At 43.8% G+C, this 19,558-nt stretch overlaps 1 protein-coding gene across 4 annotated transcripts in view; it reads right to left on the reverse strand.

Moving 5' to 3' along the window:
• Positions 1-19,558, reverse strand: part of ASTN2 (astrotactin 2) — an 895,599-nt gene that overhangs the window by 176,546 nt on the left and 699,495 nt on the right. For all 4 annotated transcript variants that reach the window (XM_059925469.1, XM_059925467.1, XM_059925466.1 and 1 more), the window contains one exon: positions 11,889-12,154. In XM_059925469.1, the coding sequence (XP_059781452.1) occupies positions 11,889-12,154 (266 nt within the window). The remainder of the gene's footprint in view (positions 1-11,888; positions 12,155-19,558) is intronic.

The following is a 19,558-nucleotide window of genomic DNA, read 5'->3' on the forward strand; positions in this document are numbered from 1 at the left end:
ATACCATGGGGCTGCAATGAGCAAAATCTCCTGGGAACTATACCCAGTTTTCTTGATAAAATATCACAAGGAATAAAAACAGTTGGGGGAAGAAACCTATAGATTAAAGGAGACTTAATTATCAGCCAATCATAATGTTTGAATCTTATTTAGATCCCAATCTGAACAAACAAACTAGTACCAAAAATGTACAACAGGGCTTCCCTGGTGGCGCAGTGATTGAGAATCTGCCTGCCAGTGCAGGGGACACGGGTTCAAGCCCTGGTCTGGGAAGATCCCACATGCCGCGGAGCAACTAGGCCCGTGTGCCACAACTACTGAGCCTGCGCGTCTGGAGCCTGTGCTCCGCAACAAGAGAGGCCACAAAAGTGAGAGCCCCACGCACCGCGATGAAGAGTGGCCCCCGCTTGCCGCAACTAGAGAAAGCCCTCGCACAAAAACGAAGACCCAACACAGCCATAAATAAATAAATAAATAAATAATTTTTTTAATAAAATAAAATAAGACAATCTAGTAAACATGAACAATGACTAGATATTTGATGGTGTAGAGGAATTATTAGTTTGGAAAGCAAGGCAATGATATTGATATTTTTTGAGTCCTTATATTTTAGAAATATGAACTTTAACATTTACATATCAAATTATATAGTGTTTGAGGTGACAGAGCCGGTGATGCAGGCTTGCAGTAAGTTGATTATTACTGAAACTAGAAGATACGTACATGGAGGTTCATTATACTAGTCACTTTAGCTTTGTACATGCTATACTTTTCTAAACTAAATTGGTTTGGAGTTAGGTAGCAGAAAATCCAGGAATATGACAATGCTCCCCCAAGTGGGAAAATTTGGAGATGAATCTAAAAAAGAAAAGAAACATGTAGTTCAAGAAGAAGCTAATTACTTGAGGGTTTCTCCTCTTCTTGGGACTTAAATTTATGGTCTGGGACCCTTCTGCTCAGAAACTCAAGGAATGACATGACTTTGTTGACCAGAGAAGGCTCTGCACAGATTTACCGACTGTGTAATGGTACAAACTCATGCTGCTTTCAACTGCATCTGCCTGGTGAATTGGGAGGCACATCTGGAATGACTTTTTTTTTTCTCCTAAGATTAGAGAGAAATAGTCAGAGAGAGTTGAATTGTTGGTGAATTCTCTCTGCGCCCTCAGCGTCACTGCTGACTGAAGTTGCCTAATGACCCCAGAAGAGCCCCCTGTGAACAGGGATAAGCTCCAACAGGGATGGGGCCTGCAGCTTGCTCTGTTCCTGGAAACCCAGCACTACCCTGGCTGCTTTGCATGACACCCACCCAGATAAATGATGGTTGTATGATGGATGAGTGCTTGTGGGACAGCTGGAAAAGGGATTCCAGCCCCAGCTCTAACATTTGGTAGCCCTGTGTGGCTTCAGAGGGTGGTACCCACTCTTTGTGAGCCTCAGTTTCCTAATCTGTAAAGTGAAAATAAACACTGCTACCTTCATAGGACTATTGAAAGAATTAAGGGAGTTAGTGTACGTGAAAGCACCATGCAAGCATGCCGATGCAAGTTGGTCATTCATTTTTCACACGTTCATTTAGTTATTCTCATTAAAAATATACTTATTGAACTTCTACTATGAGTCAGACACTATAGTAGAAGCTATTGGTGCAATGCTGAACAAAAGTTTGTCCAGACCCTGGTCTTATGGAGTTTACCTCTTAATGTACAGGAAAATATTTTGACTCAATATCAGAATGGATATTCCAGAAGTGAGGGAAACAGGATGCTTAGGGGTCACTGAGCAAGCTGTTACTGGGAATGTTCAAACACAGGCTCTGTAACATTTGTGAGGTGTGGCAGAAAGGAATCAAGAAGTAGACCAGGGTTGGACTAGATGCCTTCATTCCTGAGTTTATCTGCTCTTCCCTCTGCATTGGCAATGTTGTCATGATAAAACAAAATAATAAAATGTGGAGGAGGAGGAGATACAGACATTAATCAAACGATTAGAAAACATACACAAAAGTATAATTAGAAATTACGATAACTGCTATGAAAGAGAGATAAAAAGCCTCAAGAAAGTAAACAAATAAACAAACAGGGGGATCTTATCAAATCTAGAGGCCTCAGCAATCTGGTGGATGAATAGCAGTCAAGTCAGTGGAAAGAAGAAAGGAGGGGGAGGGTAAAACAAGTTCCAAGTAGAGGGAACAGCATGTACCAAGGCTCTTTGGCATCACAAAGCACAGTTCCAGAAAAGTGGACGATCAGGAGTTTTAAGAAGTTAGAAAGGCAGTCCCTTGTAGGCCACGGTAAGCACCTTGGTCTGGATCCCGAGAGCAGCTGGAGGCCAGTTACGGGTTTTCATTGGAAAAGTGATGTGAGCAAGTTTTAACTTTGAAAATATCACTCTGGTCACCAGGAAGAAAATGAGTGAGAGGAGGTGAGGGTCATTGTTAGCCAGTTAGGAAGCTACTGCAACAGTTCAGCCAAGACTTGGACCAACATGGGTAAAAGTGGACATATTTGAGAAATTCCTAAGAAGAAAAGTCTACAGGGTTTGTTAATGAGCTATAGTTTGGGGTGGTGGGGAGTGAGCACGGTAGGAAGGACAAAGAGTTATCAAGGATGTCTCGCTGGTTTCCAGACTACAAGAACTGAGATGGAAATCAAAAGGTGCCTATCAAAAGAAAGGCAAAGTCATTCATGGCCAATGTGGTGTCTGCACGGGTTACAAATGAGGAGAAGCTACTGTATTTCCACTGCGTGGAGGGAGCCAGCCCTGGAATGAATGGGGGTGAATCAGTGTAGACAGCAGAAGTAGTCTATTCTTTCAAATATTTTGGCCACTGAGTAAAAGAAATGAAGACACAGTGGCAGGAGAAGGTAATATTAGGCAATGATAGTGTCTTTAGTAGACATTAGACTTCCATTTTTTTACACTTTATTAAAAAGTTGAAGGGAAGTAGCTAAGAGAGAGACTACAGCAAAATGAGAAAAAGCAGAACTGCTCAGGTCACACCCTGGCTCCACCAGTTCTTATTTATAGGATCTTGGGACAAGTGATCTAACTTCTCTGTGCCTCAATTTTTCCCAAAGGGAAAAGAAAGATAATAATAGTGCCCATCGTGTGGGGTTGATCAGAGAGTTCAGTGAACCAAGTACATAAAGTGTTTGAGCTGAGCTCCTGGCACAACTGAAGTGCTCAGTAAGTGGTTGTTCTTAAAAGTACCAGGAAAAGACATTCTGTGATTCTCTTTTTTATTACATTTGCTAACTGAATTCAATGTCCCATGGGGGAAAAAAAAAAGCTCTACACTCTGACACGCAAAAATGCTTGCATTTGCTAAGTCTGTTTGTCTTGCATATCTTACTGAATCTGGTAGTTTTCTGGTCTCATGAAATAGCTATGTTTTCCAGTTTTGCAAGCAGACAAGCCAAGCATTAAGTTCCTCTTTTGTAATTGACCATGAGCGTGTTGAGTAATATGTGGATTATATCCCCCTCTTTTCTTTGATCTTCCCTCTTGCCAAGAACTGCCTGACAGCCTGGTTCCTGGCCAGTTCACCTCCTTCTCATAATGCACCGATGGAGAGGAAGTGGCCCACAATAGCAGAGATTTACTCCAGATTATAAGTACTTGACTTTCTTAATCCCTAAGCAAGGAATTCCCTGAAGGAATATCAGAATGAGAAAGACGTATGAACCATGGTTTTGAGTAGTGGTTCTCAAGCTCAGTGTGCATCAGAATCACCTGGGAAGCCTGTGAAAATAAAAATTCTCAGCCTCACTCCTCTAGAGGAACAGAATCAGTAGGAGGAAGCCAGGAATCTGCATTTTTTAAATAACACTTCCCCCCTTCTCAACCTAAGTGATCCTGATTGACTTTGTGACATTCTGAGATCCAAGTCTCCACACTCCACTACACACTCCTGACCTCTTATTCTGCTTTACTTCCCCTCCCCTTTGCCTTTTAATATCCTATACTTTTCACTATTTTTATTGTTTACTTTATGTCTCCCACATACACTCCAGTAGAAATTAAGTCTCCAGATGGTTGAAATATAGCCCTGTTTTGCTCCCTGATGTATTCCGAAAGCCCAGAACAGTGCCTAGCCTATGGGAGACCCTTAATATACATTTGTTAAAATTATCTGAATTGAGTCCCCACCCTCCCAGACATCCCATACATGGACTTCTGCAGTGGACACCCCAACTAAACTGGTCCTCTTATCTTAGTGTTCTACAACGTTTGGGTCAAAAACATTTAGAAAATTTGCTGATGCCATGTATCTTTTCCCCCAGAAGAAAAATGCAATAATATATAATTCTGCATAAACTTTCTGGCGATGGAGATCCAACAACCCAGATCCAAATCAATGATCTGCAGACCTGAAATTAATAACCCTTGACATAAAACCAGCCCTGGTCCCTACAATTCGCCCTTCCACTGTTGATGATGTAGTTATTATCCAGAAATTCACATCTGGTTATGGCTTTCCCTTGACCCCCAATCTTCAAGAGCTCCCTATTGTTCAACATGGTATTCCAATCCCTCAGCACAACGTTCAAAGTTTCTGCGACCCAGTTTTCTGCACATCACTTCTCATTTTATCTCTCCCAAATCTTTCACACCCGTAGTAAGAATGACTGACTAAACATACATTTTGGACACAGACTTCCTGGGTCAGAGTCACTAGCTGTGTGATGGTGATGAATTATTTACCTAAGTCCTCAGATTTTTTTTTTTTTAATTTGTGAAATGGGCATCATAATGCAAAGGTGCCAGGGGATAGAGTGAGAGAACACATATGAATACACATAAGGCACTTTAAAAATGCCAGGCATATAGTTGGCACTCAATGCTTGTTGGGTTTTATTCTTCTATTCTAAATGTTTGTCACACAGCATTTGACATAACTTTCTTTCCTCTTCTTTTCCAATATACCTTAGTCTAAACCAAGGTTTGTCAAATTTTTTTTCAGAGGACTACAGTAAATATTTTTGGCTTTGCGTGTCCTACTGTCTTCTGGGGCAACTGCTCAACTGGGCCGTCATGGCAGGAAAGCAGACATAGAGATGTGTAGACAGATGAGTGTGGCAGTGTTTCACAAACTTCATTTATAAAAACAGATGGCAGGCTGGATGTCACCCGTGGGCCAGAGTTTTCCAACTCAGGCCTAGGTTAGCTTCAGAATCTCACAGACTTGGGTTCAAGCTTCTCTGAGCCTCAGTTTCCTCATCTATTAAATAGGGATGATAATAACATTCCCCTCAGAAGTTCTTGGATGATTGAATGAGATAAAGCACAGAAAGCCCTTGGCAGTTTTTGGCATATAATGTACATCTGGTACCTAGGATTATCTTCGTCATCAACAGAGTAGTCTCAAGCTATATCCACCATCTGTCCACATCCACCTTCCCTGCTGCAAGAACCTGTTCCAGATTTACTGCCCCCCAACCAGAGTTTCTTTCTCCCTCTTTTCTAACACTGTTGGAATGTCTACTGTATTGTTCGAAAATAAGTCATGAATTAATGTAACATGTGTAAGCAATTAGTTACTTATGTGGCTCTCCTGCCTCATCTCCTAGACTGTGAGGTCCTTGAAGGTACAATCTGTGTCGTGTTTCCCTCTGTATTATCTTTCCTCGCACAGTATCTACACACACCCAGTGAGAGGTCGTGGTGGTGATGCTGCTGCAGCAGTGGTGATGGTGGTTGTGATAAGGGTAGTGGTCACAGTGGTGGGCATGGCTGTGGTGGCAATAATGGGGCGGGGGGATGATCTTGGCTGTTAATTTCTTTTCAAAGAGCAGTCATTTGGAATTCTCTTCTCAGTTTGAGCCAAGAAGTGTAAATTGAGCAAACAAATCTTTCTGGCAGAGGGGAAGGATCTGCTAGAATATTAGAAAACCACAACAAGACCAAAATTACACATGGTTCTTCCTAGGGCAGCATGGAAAGAAAAAAAAAATATCACATTATTGGAATTCAGGGGACCCGAGCAATAGAAAAAAAAAAAAAAAAAGCATCCAGATCTACAGAGTATTTTATAGTCTTCAAAACACCAGCAAACAGTCTCTTAATTTTTCTACATGAGAGCCCTATGCGGAAAGTTACCACCATTGCGCAGATGAGGACACCGAGTCTGAGAGAGAGAGACAAAAGACATCTCCAAGGTCAGAAGCCATGGCTGACTACTTCAAATTCAGACTTGGCTGTATGCCCTACAGCAAGTCATTCCTGTCTCCAGGTCTCAGTTTTACTATTTGTAAAATACAGAGGGTATGATTTTAATATCCATCTCTACTCATAAATGCTTTGTCATTGGGATGGAGTACAAGATATGCGAATCTTTCTCTTCCCAATGTTAACTTAAGGAGTAAAATTGGTAATATCTTTGGATGGAAAATAAATTGCAGGTCACAAGGTGCCTCATCCAACATCAAAATATTTCCCTGATTTTCAGGGCAGAACCTAGATCTGACCCTAGATTTGTCAAAAAGGACTGTGGGATAAAGTTAGCCCATACTTTTCGTCATACAGATAAGGAAACAGAGATCAAGACAGTAGAAGCATCCATGCCCAATGCCATATAACAATCAAGGACAGAACCTGGTACAGATTCCAGGTGTCCCAGTTCTTCCAAAGAAAACTCCCAACCCCGAAATGGATAGGGGTAGATACTGTAATGTCTACTTTATAAATGAGTAAAATGAAAGGTCACCCAGACGATCAACGGGAGAGATGGGACTCAAATCCAGCTCAATCTGGCTCTTCACCATGACACAATTTTTCCTCCTGCATTTGGAGCCTCTCCTTATTCACCCAAAGGCTAAGTTAATAACCACACACAGTCTTGTACATTTAAGCACTAGTTGTGCTTAGCTAAGCTCTGTGGCTTTGGGCTGTGTAAGGGCCATTTAACAGGTGGAGGGAGAAGATTAATGCATTAATCAAATTCTCCATCATTAAGAATTTTTTTCCTGCTTTGCTTATTCAGAACCACAGCACAAAGTGTAATGAAAGGCTCCTTTCCATCTGAGGCAGAAGGCATCATCCTTTCCCATGCATTCAAGGAGATGGACCCAAGGATATCCCAACCACCAAAGGAGCTAGTGTCCAATGGTCCCCAAGGCTATGAAGAGCACACCCTGGCCCTTGCCCAGAATCAGAGGCCTGAACAGTCCCACAAACCTCAGGCAAGTCACACCCCCTCTCTGGTACTTCCTGACCATGCCATATAATGGGACTCAGCAGCTGACTTAGCACCTCAAATAACTCAAGGAGACAGGTGTTCTCCCAGAGAAGAATGGTTCTATTCTGCTTTGGAAGGTCTACAGAAGGAAATCCTTTTACTCATGTGTAATTCCACCTATGGTATCCTTTCCTATAAAGTACAAGTTCCAGTAATATTTATAAAGTGAGAAAAATGCTCCTGAAATCCTTCCGTTTGTGATCCACCCTTTTAGGTTAATCTCTTGCATACAAAATGCAGACCCTACTCTGAACGTCATGGCCCTAGCACTTTGGGCATCTGCAAAGTTATCGAGTACTACCTAAAAGAGGAGATACCAAAGGAAGCACAGAAAAAGGAAGGAATCAGTTTAGACAAACGTCATTTTTATCATTATCATAGGAAGCATAAGCCCATTACATGCTACATGCCAGGTACTATACATTCATTATCATCTGATCCCCATGAAGTAGGGATCACAAGAGTCCATTTTATAGACATAAAAACTGAGGTTTGGAGAGGTCATTCAGCAACACTCCACAGGAGTAGGGGATTGAGGCAGGATCCCAACTCAACCTGAGTGGAGCACAGATCTTGCACTATCTGATTCCACTTTGGCAAAGTCTCTTGTAGGAAACTCAGAAAGAAACTCACCCAACCTCTCTGCTTTTTCAGGTAGGAAAAGAGAGGCCCAGGGAGGAAAAAGGACTTGCCCCAGCCTCGCTATGACTCAGTGTCAGATTCCAGGCCAAGGCCCTTTTATGTCTTATCCATGTGGTCCCTGCCTCTGACTGCAAAGAAACGCAGAGAGATGGAGAAGCCTTGGGAGAAGTGATGGGGGTTTGGGGAAGAGGCAGAGGAACAAATGATGGCCAAGATGAAAGTGGCTGCTTTCTCATCACACCAGTCTCTCTCAGGGGCCACGCTCCCCTCCTCCAGGATTGTTTCCAGACCTGCACTGGGCCTGTCCTACCCACTCCTACCACAGCCTGGCTCCTTTGAAAAGGCCTAATGCACAGCAGCCCCTAGGCTGCTGTGAAACTCTAAACAGGCCTGTCTTTGGGGGCTGGGGAGGGAGAGAAGAAACTAGTCAAGCAGCTCTAACATTCCTTTGCAGGTATAACTTAGAGGAGAGGAGCTTGGCGCTGAGAAGACAGCGTCTACCTGTCTGCTCTAATGCCTCTATGCTCCCCACTATCGGGGGCCAAGCTCCTCACCACCAGAGCCTTCAGAGCTCTGCCTAGCCTGACCACCGCCTCTCCTCGGCATTGCCCATGGAGCTCCCCATCCAGGCCTCAGGGAAATGGGCCACGTTTGCACATCCTTCAGGTCTCTGCAGGAGCTAGGCCTTCGACCTGGAATGCTCTCAGGCTCCTCCTCTCCCCCAAATCCAGTCCTCCACTTTCACTTTAGGGACCCGACCCCCAAGAGCTAATTCCAGTGTCATTTCCCTAAAGAAGCCTTCCTTGATCCCACAAAGCCCTCGGTCACCCGATTTTAACCCAAAGGCCTGGACTTCTCTTGGTACTCAGCACAGTTTGTTCTCACTTATTTGGTGGGAGTGTTTCAATAATATCTGTCATCTCCACAAGTCTGTAAACTCCACGAAGATAAAGACCACGCCCATTTGTGTCCATTTGTCCCACTCTTCACTTCTTGGGGCGTGACATGGCAAATAGTAGGTGCTCAAAAATACCGAATTAACGAAGGAAGGACTCGTGCTTCAAAAGCAGCAGATGCCACATAAGGAGAACAGTGACATCTAGTGACCGCTTTCACATTCCTGGGCTTCTCTGAGAGAACGTGAATCAGCCTCAGGAAGACCCATTTCCAGAACTGACGATGCTGAGGGAAGCTGGCATAGCATCTGGACGTGGGGAACCTGACTCCTAAGCAAAGAGGAAAGGAACCAGCGCTCGTCTTGCCACCACACGTGCCAAGAACACATCATAAAAGTCCTGTGACTTGGGGCTTCCCAGTGGTTAAGAATCCGCCTGCCAGTGCAGGGAACACGGGTTCGAGCCCTGGTCCAGAAAGATCCCACATGCCACAGAGCAACTAAGCCCCTGCACCACAACTACTGAGCCTGCGCTCTAGGGCCCGCGAGCCACAACTGCTGAGCCCACATGCCTAGAGCCCGTGCTCCACAACAAGAGAAGCCACTGTGATGAGAAGCCCGCACGGTGCAACAGAGAGTAGCCTCCACTGGCTGCAACTAGAGAAAGCCCGCGCACAGCAACAAAGACCAAACGCAGCCAAAAATAAAAAATAAAAATAAATTACAAAAAAAAAAAAAAAGTCCTGTGACTTAGCTAGTATCGAACCACCTCAAAGATGAGGAGTGTGTGGCCCAGAAAGAGCCGTAAATAGGGATATTCATAGCCTCTCTCACCAAACCCTGGAGAGCTACCGACGTGCTGCTTTTTTTTGTCTGCACTGACACGGCACTGGTCAGACAACCCTTGGTATTTACTGGAAGCTTCAACAGCCTCCTCAGGGGTCTCCCTGCTGCCACTCTTACGATTCCACAGTTGACTCGCACCCTGAAACCAGAGGTTTGGAGATGTATACACGTTTGGCTCTCTTGGCTTTTCTATTGTTGGTCTGGGGACCTCTGATGCAGAGTTAGATGATTTGAGATGCACGGCTCGTGACTCAAGCTCATTGCTGCACCATGCATGGTCAGGCTTTATGTGTTCATCCAGTTAGTATTAGCTGGTTAGCTACTTTTAGCACTTTCATAAAGCCCCACAAATCCAGCACCCAAACATCAGCTAGAAACTTGACTACCATCATGTAACTAATGCTCCCTCGTGCCATTACCCTGCCTCGCTTGACTTAAGATTACCATCATCCTAAATCCTACGTTCATCATTTCCTTGATTCCTTTTTTAAACTCTCTATTGCATCTGTATTTATTTTTAAAAGGCAGTGTATCTGATATGCGTGTATGTGTGTGTGTGTCTGTTTTAACTTAAAATAGAGGGAAGGGTATCATGCTATATAAACCGTATCTTTGGGATTTCTTGTCTTCATTTCACATTATGTTCATCAATCTCATATTAAGTGTCACTATAGTTCATTCATCTTGGCTGTAGTACAGTGTTCCACTGTATGCATATTCGACACCTTATTTAACTGCTCTCCCATTGGTGGTCATTTGGGTTGTTTCCAGAGGGCTCTTTCTGCCACACAAATCTAATCCTATCAGCTTCCTGCTAACCATGTATCTTCAGCATGTCACTGCCCTCCAGATAGTGTCCAAACTCCAGGACCTCGCTTATAGTATCCTAAATAATCAGGTGCTTTCTGTCCCCTCTGGCCTCATATCTGCTCTCCCTCCATCTCTTGGTCTTAGTCATGGGAAATTTCTATAGGTCTTTGTACAGACCATGTTCTTTTCTGCCTCAGGTCTTCTACCTGATGATACTCTCCTCACTTCCTTATTCTCATCCCTGATCTGCCCTCTACGAAGCCCTACCTGACCACTCACCATGCACTGGCACTTACTCAGCCCAGGAGGATGCTTTGGGAGGGGCACGCAATCCAGAGCATCCGACTGGACTTGGTCAGTGGTCTACCAGATTGCCTTCTTTGGAGGCCCAGGGTTGTCCAGAAGTTGTTGCAGAGGGAAGGGTGGGGACCAAGTAGAGATGCTTTATCTGCCTTCTTCCTTACTGAAGGAGTGGCATCACTACTCCTAGTTTTATGGATTGGGGTTCCTGAACATTACATTTGGAAAAAATGTTCCACGAACACAAGTGTGCAAACCAGTGAACTAAATCATTGATACAGTCCTCTCAAGCCCTGACATGCTATAATTGAAAGTCAGAGAGACAGAAAGAGGAAAAAGAGGAGATATAATTTCATGATTAAGCATGTAGGCTCTGGAGCAGACCAACATGGAGCAAATCACTCAACATCTTACATTTCCTCACTTGTAAAGTGGGCATGAGAAAAGGATGAACCATATGGAATTGCCATTTTTATAAATAAAAAAATGGTCAAATGTCAGAAATTCCATATGAATCAACTCAATATTTATAAGTAAATCATAGATCTGGAGGGTAAATTAAATGAGATAACCCAAGTATAGTACAGAGGCAGAGGCTGCTAGGTTTTCACCAAACCCGTAGCTTCTTCTCCCAGGCAAACAGATAGAATACATTTCCCTGTCTTCATCTGCAGACAGGTGTGCCCAGTGGCTGAATTCTAGCTTAGCAGAATAGGAGCTGAAATGATAATCTGCCATTTTCAGGCGTGGCCCGTTTAAACTTCTCATGTGCGATCGTCCATGTTCTTTCTTCTTCCACAGCAGCCGTGGAAGCATCAGATTAATGGAGCACAAGATGGAACAGGCTGGGACCCTGAACTACTTCTCAGAGTAAAGCCACCCATCAATCAAAAACTTCTACTTAGGACTCTGCACAAACAAGAAATAACCTCAATTGTACTAAGCCATTGAGATTCGAGAATTTGTCAGTTACAGCAGCTAGTGTTACCAAGTTATATACGTGCTTACAACATGGTAAGGGATCAATAAATGCTAGCCCTCACCATGCTGTTGATGACGATGATGACAATTCCGATGGACAAAGGGCCCACGAGGGCAGGAGGTGGGAGGGTTGGTTCTTAGATTTGACTTAGTGGCTGTGTCAGGGGACCTCACCTCTTTGGTGCCATTGTCCTGGATGAGAGTGTAAAGTGGTACCACGCTGTTGATTTCCAGGAGCACCGGTGTGGGGCTCAGCTGCTCCTTGCCCGGTCGGCGGCAAAGGTGGCAGGTAGATGGACAGCGGCCTTTCTCCTCACAGCGGATCTCCACACCTGAGATGAGCTGGTCATCAGACAGCATCTGGGCCGTCAGCAGGCCTGAGAGGTAGGTGATGAAGGGCATGGACTTGAGCTCCTTCTTGCTGCCCAACTCCGTGGTCTCTGGAGAAAGAGATATAAGTTCAGTATTGTTCAGTACTGTTCAAAAGGTCGGACTCTTGAACCCATTACGATGTGCTAAGGAGGTAGTCATCCACTGGAAAGGGAAAAAAGATGATAGAGTGGTTCCTTCATGATGCTTTGGAAAGAGCACTGACCTGAGGGCTCAGAGACCAGAATCGTGTCTTGTTATACCATTTTTATTAAATAACCCTTTGCTTTCTCTGGGCCTCACTTTCTTTATATTTAAAGTCAGTAGGTTGGACTAGAGAATTCTTCAAGGACCTCTGTAAGATGTAAATATTCAAGCATATTTTTTCCCAATAAGAAATTCTTTTGTTTACTGTTAATTTGTATAAATTCTACCTTTTTTTCAAAAACTTGTTTCGGTCCTATATTTTTCATGCAGTTCCATGTAATGGGTGAGAGACAAGCTTTGGAGTCAAGTCAATTTCAGTTTAAATCTCATTTCTGCTGGATAATAGCTCTGCTGCCTTGGGAAAGTCTTTGAATGTCCAAGAGCCTATAGTGATTAATTCTATAATGTGTGGTTAACAATAACAACTGAAACAGTTATGACTGGTAAATGAGATAGAAGGAGATGGACCTGTCTGGAAAAGGCATTATTTCCCCTTTCTTTCCATGCTCATCTGTTCCCTTATTCAAATTTCTTTTCCTCAGTGTGCTGTCATGTGCATGAATGACGCATGCCCCATTCTGTGCTGTCCCTCTTTATCCCTACAAGTGGCATTTCACACCTCTGTGCCTTTGCTTACCCTGCCCTACGTTTCCCCTCTGCCTCTCCAAATCTTTACCACCCATGAGCGCTCCGTTCCAATGTGACCCTCTTCAGGAAGTCTTTCCTCCTTTCCCCAGCCCTTCTTCTCTGATAAGTATTTCTGCTTGTAAGACCCTATCTTGTTAAGCTCATTTTCTGTTGACCTCTCCAACCATAAAATCAGTTCAGGGAGACCAGGGGCCGTGTCTCCCACTCCTGTCCCCCCAGTATTCAGTGCCTAGCATGGTGCTAGGGATATACTTGAGACTTTATCAAGAGAGAGATTATATAACTGTGAATGGTTAGAACAACATTTATGATCTAGTCTAGAGGCTCCAAAATTCATCTGAGGAATTCTAGGGATCCCAACAGCCATCTCAGCAGCTGGTTGAAGAAGGCAAGAGGGAGACTGAGCAGGCAGGACTCTAAACCTGCATCTCAGCTTCAAATAGAGTGGTTCCACTTGTATCTCTTTTATAGACTGGCCTTCGGTGTAAGATTTCATAAGAAGAAAGGGCTCAAAGCTTGAAAAAGTGATTTGTACAACTCAGAGGGTTCCATTTACATCACGGATGATGTAAATGGTGTCCTCAAAGTTGTGCAACATACAGGCTGAGTGGCAAAACAAGGTGGTCCTGTACTAAGGCACAAAACTTGGTCCAGATGGCAGTTTCTTCCAAGCCTGGTGAAATCAGGGCAAGCTCCTGCCTCAGTGGAAAACAGGGGCCCTGGGCACCGAGACCTGGGAGAAAGAAGGTTGTCTCCTGCTTTTGCTCTCGGCTTGCAGTGACATGCAGCTGATCTGGAAATAGGCTTGCCAATTAGAAATACAAATAAACGCAGTCTTCATTCATTACTCTCTGGGCCCTCGGGCTTGGGATCTGGGCTCCACCTTTTCTGTCTGGCTGTCAGCAAATACTTATGAGCACAAGATCAAAGGCTCTGGGGGAAGAAGACAAGGCAAATTCCAGCTAACCAATCCTTCAGAGGGATTAAAGAAGGGTAGTTACTAAGATAAACAAAACAAAGCTGTGAAGAAGGCATCTCAGCAGCTGGGGAGACAGAGACAGTCTTATATACAGACATGTCAAAAGAAGATGATGATGATGACTTTTGGAAGTGCAGGCCAGAGGGATAAATTTTGGAGAAGGGGGACTTCCAACTTGGGAGAGAATAACTCTTCAGGGGAGAAGGTCAGGGAAAGTCAGAGCTGCGAGGACATTAGGGAGCAGTTAGCCCACACTGTGACCCAGAGTTCACTAAACTATGGTCTGTGGGTCAAATCCAGCCCTCTGCCTGTTTTTGTAAATAAAGTTTTATTGGAACACAGTCCCTCATTTGTTTATATATTGTGTATGGCTAAAATGCCAGAGTTGAGTATTTGCAACAAAGACTCTATGGCCCACAAAGCCTAAAATATTTACCATATGACCCTTTACAGAAAAGGTTTGGAAACCTCTGCTCTATAGCCCTTGCTATAGATAGGGAAACTGAGTTTCAGAGAGAGGTTACACAGGAATGTGGCAGTATGATGGATTAGTTAAAGGAAAAACTTTGGAATCAATAGACCATCAATACACTTGGATTATTAACCTCCAAGGAGAAAAAATAGAGTGGGGCACCTTTTCTCCATAAAATATCTTTTGAAAACTATCGAAAAAGCATACCTTTGAAAAGTCTAATCTGGTAAAACCCTCCCATTTAAAATGAGAGGAAACTGTGTCCCAAAGAAGGAAACTGGCTTTCCAAGGTCACATGATGAGTTAGTGATCCTTTCAGCACATGACCCCAGCCGTCTGTTAACCAATTCATCACTTAAACTAAACTACTCTTGTTATCTCATTTTTTAGAACACAGATGCCCCATCCCTCATAGCACCTTGCCATAATTTAATTGGGAAAAATATGTAACATGGTGCTCGGAGTAAGAATTCCCTTGATCAAACAGACATTCAGAGACATTGGGTTAAAGATCTATCTGTTTAACAACAAAATGAGCTATTGATCTTTGCTGGTCTGCTTTTGTCCAATAAATCCTTTTTTTTTTTTAACAATCGATCAGTTCAAAAAAATGGGGTTAAAAACTCATAGTCTAGGCTGAAAACTGAATTCTAGTAGCAGTATAGAATTCAAGCTGAATTTAAGGGCTTGTTTTGCAAAAGGAGGGCGCTTGGGTATCATCTGGTCCAAACCCACGGCTTAACAAGTGAGGAACCTGAGACCTAAATGGAAAAAGGGATTTACCTCTAAGTCCCATGCATTTATTAACAACGATCCTTTTCATAAAGATTGTGTCATACCTAAGTTATGATCTGGAGGAGAGTTACAGCAGGGAAGACCATTAGCCATTCCATTAATTATTCCTCTGTAGACACTACAATTGCGAAAGCTAATTGCTTCTGAACCAACTTCACTCTGTGGCTAAAGTCATCTTTTCAAAAGGCAAACTCTATATTCTCCTCCCGCTTAAAACTCTTCCATGGCACTTCACTGCTCTTAGGATGAAGACCAAAATCCTTACCATGGCACATAGGTAATATGCGATCTGGACCACCTGTCTGCCTCTGCAGTCTGATCTGTCATCCTGTTCCTCCCGATTCTCCTACTTTCAGCTACACTGGCCTTTATGTTTCTTGGCTACACCCTGTCCTTTCTCTCTCAGTCTTGGCACGTGCTCTTCTCTCTGCACAGAACGCTTTCCCCATCCCACCCTCTGGCCCTGCCTTCTCCTGGCTCTCACTCACACTCACCCTTCATATCTTAGTTCAGGGGCCAGGTCCTCAGAAATGCCTTCCCTGAACTCCATCCCCATGCCTCCAATCTCTATTAGGGTTTCATACTAAAGATCCTCACAGCATCCTGTTCTACGTATCACCTGTTAATGTCTCCAGACTATAAGATCCATGAGGGCAGAGACAGTGTTAGTTCCGTCGATTGCCATCCACTTTACGTATTACCTGGAACACAGTAGGCTTTCAATAAGATTTTCAATAATATATTTGAATACATGTATATTAACATACGCTGATCACTGTGCCATCTCATCAAAGCATTGATGAGTCTAAGAGCGAAGACTTGTGAATTTCAGGATTGACAATTAATTGATGGCTTGTAATCAAGTGGTAAGCTCTTCTCAAAGTAAAATTAGCTCTCTCAGTTGAAAGGTTGACAGATGAATAGCTGATCAATTTGCCAGTTGCTCTGACCTCCTCTAGGTTCTCACATAGGCCCTTGCCATTGAGGGGATGGGAGAGTTTAGTTAAAACAGGCTGTCTTTAACAGGCCAAGGATAAAGAACATTTTTGAAGAGACTTATCCTCTGTTCACATTTCCCATCCCTCTGAACAATGCTTCCAAAATAGGATCATGTCTGGTTTCAAGCCCAATTCAGTTCCAATGACACTACAACCCATTCATTTGAGAACCTGCCAACTGAACTCTCTTTTTTCTCCTCCCAAATTCCTGCTGGGTATTATTTTGTTGCCACCAGAAAGAAAAAAAAAAAAAAAGCCTCAGTTGAAGTGACAACTCCTTGTTGGGAGGGCAGCCAGGGCTTTTCGGCAGGAGGTGATGGCACCGCTTGCCCTCATCCAGAAAACAAAACAAAGGCATCAGACTAAGGGCTTCTGGGAGAGCCAAAGCTGCGTGAATGTTTGTTCAATATTCGGCAACAGTGCAGGGCGCTGCGTCCCGAGTCAGACAGGCTTGCTTTGGCAATAGGCTTGCACTTGAAGCATTTAAAGGCTCCACAGGGACCAGAGGGGCTCAAATTAGAAACGCTGAGGATGGGGGTGGGGGGAAGAGGGTGAGACTTTTATATCATAAAGAATGGCCTTTATTACAGCAATGGCCTCCCAGGAATTGCTGAAATGGGATCATTTCTTAGGCGGAGTTACTGTCTCCTCTTGGAGGAAAGCAATTGCTCTGAAGCCTGACTCAAGGACCCACAGAAATATCCTTAACAAAGGGAAAGTAGCCAGCTGAAATGGCATCGGCAAGGACTGAACTTCTGCGTTATGCAATCTGAACTTCTCAGCCTGACAGTCAAACTCCAGCACCATCAGCGTGCCCTTTATAAATAATAGTGCCATCCTGAAAGACTACTTGCAGGGATTAAATAAGGTGCCCGGCAAAGGTTTAGCACTCAATCCATACTAGTTGTTATCAGTGTTGTTGTTGTGATTGTTTTAATTATTGCTGTGCTGTTGTTGTAACAAGATGTTAAAACTGAAATTTCTGTTGAGACACCAAGACAGAATAGAATTGAAATCCCAGAGCCAGGCCCCTATACGCAGAATTTACAAAGGAGATGAATCCTGACTAGTTTCATAACTCTAGAAACCTCAGCCAGAGCAAGGAAGTAAAATGAGGTCAGAGAGTAGACGGGAAGGATATAGGAGAGATTTGCTTTGGAGACAGCTATTACCTAACGTTCAGAGTCCCCAGCACCCCAGGTGGGTCACGTAGAGCACGTTACCTTCTAATCCCAAGGTTTGTGATAAGGAGCCTCAAAAGAGTGCCTCCTGGAGAAATTGCTACGTTTTCTCGGCCACGGGGAAGATAGCGGACTAGGGTCGTACCCCACCTGCAGACGTTCTAGTGGCCTGTGGCGGCAGAGCAGAAGAGGCAGCATAGGGGTTCGCCCCAAATCCCAGAGGTTGCCAGTGGGAAAGATGCTTGAGTATTTCCCCCAGACCAGATGTGGGTCACATAAGAGAAAGAGCTGGGCTGGATCTGTTTTAAGTCTTACCCAGGAGGAATTATAACAGAGGTTGAGGGGTCCCCACGGTGATAGTCTCCATAAGGTGAGCAGCCAGAGAAACAGAGGGTGGAGGGGGATCAGCAATAGCCAGCCGCAGAGATGCTACATCGTCTCAGGTCTTGGGAGAAGGCCCCGGCCACAAGGACCGCTGAAAAACCACAGAACGCCCCCCACCCCGCCACGAGAGAGGGTCGGTTTTAAAAACCTGCCAGGACCCGAGAAAACAGAGCCAGATACAAGGGTATCAGGGCAAGTATGAGCTTCCTAATCCTTACCATTCCTCCCTCCTGCTTTGACTGTAGAGGGAGAGGAAGAAGAAGAGCAAGGGAGAGAAACAGAATGAAGGCCAACTTTGCCCCACCTCCTAATATCCCCACTGGGGAGGGAGAGGAGATCTGACTTGTCAGATTTAGAGATTTGATTAAAATCTTGAACTAGACATCCTAATTCCTGATGTGAAACTGTGTTATCAATTTAAAATGTCTATAGCACTGTCTGTTCCACAAAAGTTATAATAGATTAGATGTGGCTTGCTAAGATTTTCATCTAGGAGCAGAGGAAGGTTATCCAGTGAATATGTTAAAAGGAGTGTGGGAACCAACTATGATATGTACTTTCGAACATGCATATATTCATAAACTATATTTTGATCATTCTCAATTTGTACTATCAACTGAACCATTTACATCACCATCATCATTATAGTGCTTATCACATTTTAAATTTTAGTTAATGTTAAATTAATATCTGCCTCCCCAACTAAACTGTGAGCTCCATAAGAGCAAGAACTATGACCTTTTTCAATGACCGCGTGCATCCCCAGCACAGAGTTCAATGTCTGATGTCATGCAGACAGTTTGCAGGTGACTATCTGAATAAATAAACAGATGAATGCGTACTCTGATTCTTTTTTTCCTTTAATCCCCTCTATTCCTGTAACCCTTATCAGACTTCAAATCCACTATCTCAATCTTATCACCATAGCCCCAAAGGCAGACGGTCTTAAACCTTACTTTATTAATGTACAAATGACAACTCAGAGAGGTAAAGCAATTTGCCCAAGACCACAGAGCTTATAACTAGGTGTTTTTTGCACCTGGTCCTACTACGCCTTTCATTGTCCATATTTCTTGCCGAAAAATTGTCAGCACTAATTCTTGCTCCTGCACAAGTCATCCCTGTTGTAAACACCTGGGCCTTCCCCGTTCCTGCCACCCCCAGACAACAACCCTAGGCTTCCCCACCCCTTTCCATGGGCTAAGGGATCTCATGGGTAAAAGGCACTTTAAAGGTCAGCTGGTCAGAAATTCCATCTAATGTTTCATTCACCACCAAATGATCCTCTGACTGCTTTTTGGATGCTTCTAATGACACAGAACTCATTACCTTTTTAGGCCTCCAATTCCATCATGGGGCAGCTCTGTTGAACTTAGACTGGCTTGCCATCTAAAAACTGCAATTCTCATTCTAATCATAAGACCCAGACCCAGAGCTATGCACTTTGTGCTTTTTGGACACCCTATCTGCAGTACTCAAGCGTGCCCCTGCTTGGGGTCATGCTAAGATTAACCAACAAACTACAGTTCAGGCAGGTGAACTCCCACCCTCAGGAACTGTGGGGCACTCTTGAGTGCTTTCTGATTAAGGTGTGTATGTCCAAGTGTGTGTGCGTGTGTGTGTGTGTGTGTGTGTGTCTGTGTGTGTGTCTGTGTGTTGTGTGCATGTTTGAGGAATGGAAGGGGAAGCAACAGTGGAGACTCTAAAAAGAGGACAGGTCTACAAAACTGCCAAATCCTAGGACAACTGATCTCCTGTTCTAACCTGATTTGCAGCTTCTTCCCTAAATTCACAAGTAATATGCCAAACTG

This window comes from Balaenoptera ricei, chromosome 6, assembly GCF_028023285.1.
Source record: "Balaenoptera ricei isolate mBalRic1 chromosome 6, mBalRic1.hap2, whole genome shotgun sequence".
Lineage (NCBI taxonomy): Eukaryota > Metazoa > Chordata > Mammalia > Artiodactyla > Balaenopteridae > Balaenoptera > Balaenoptera ricei.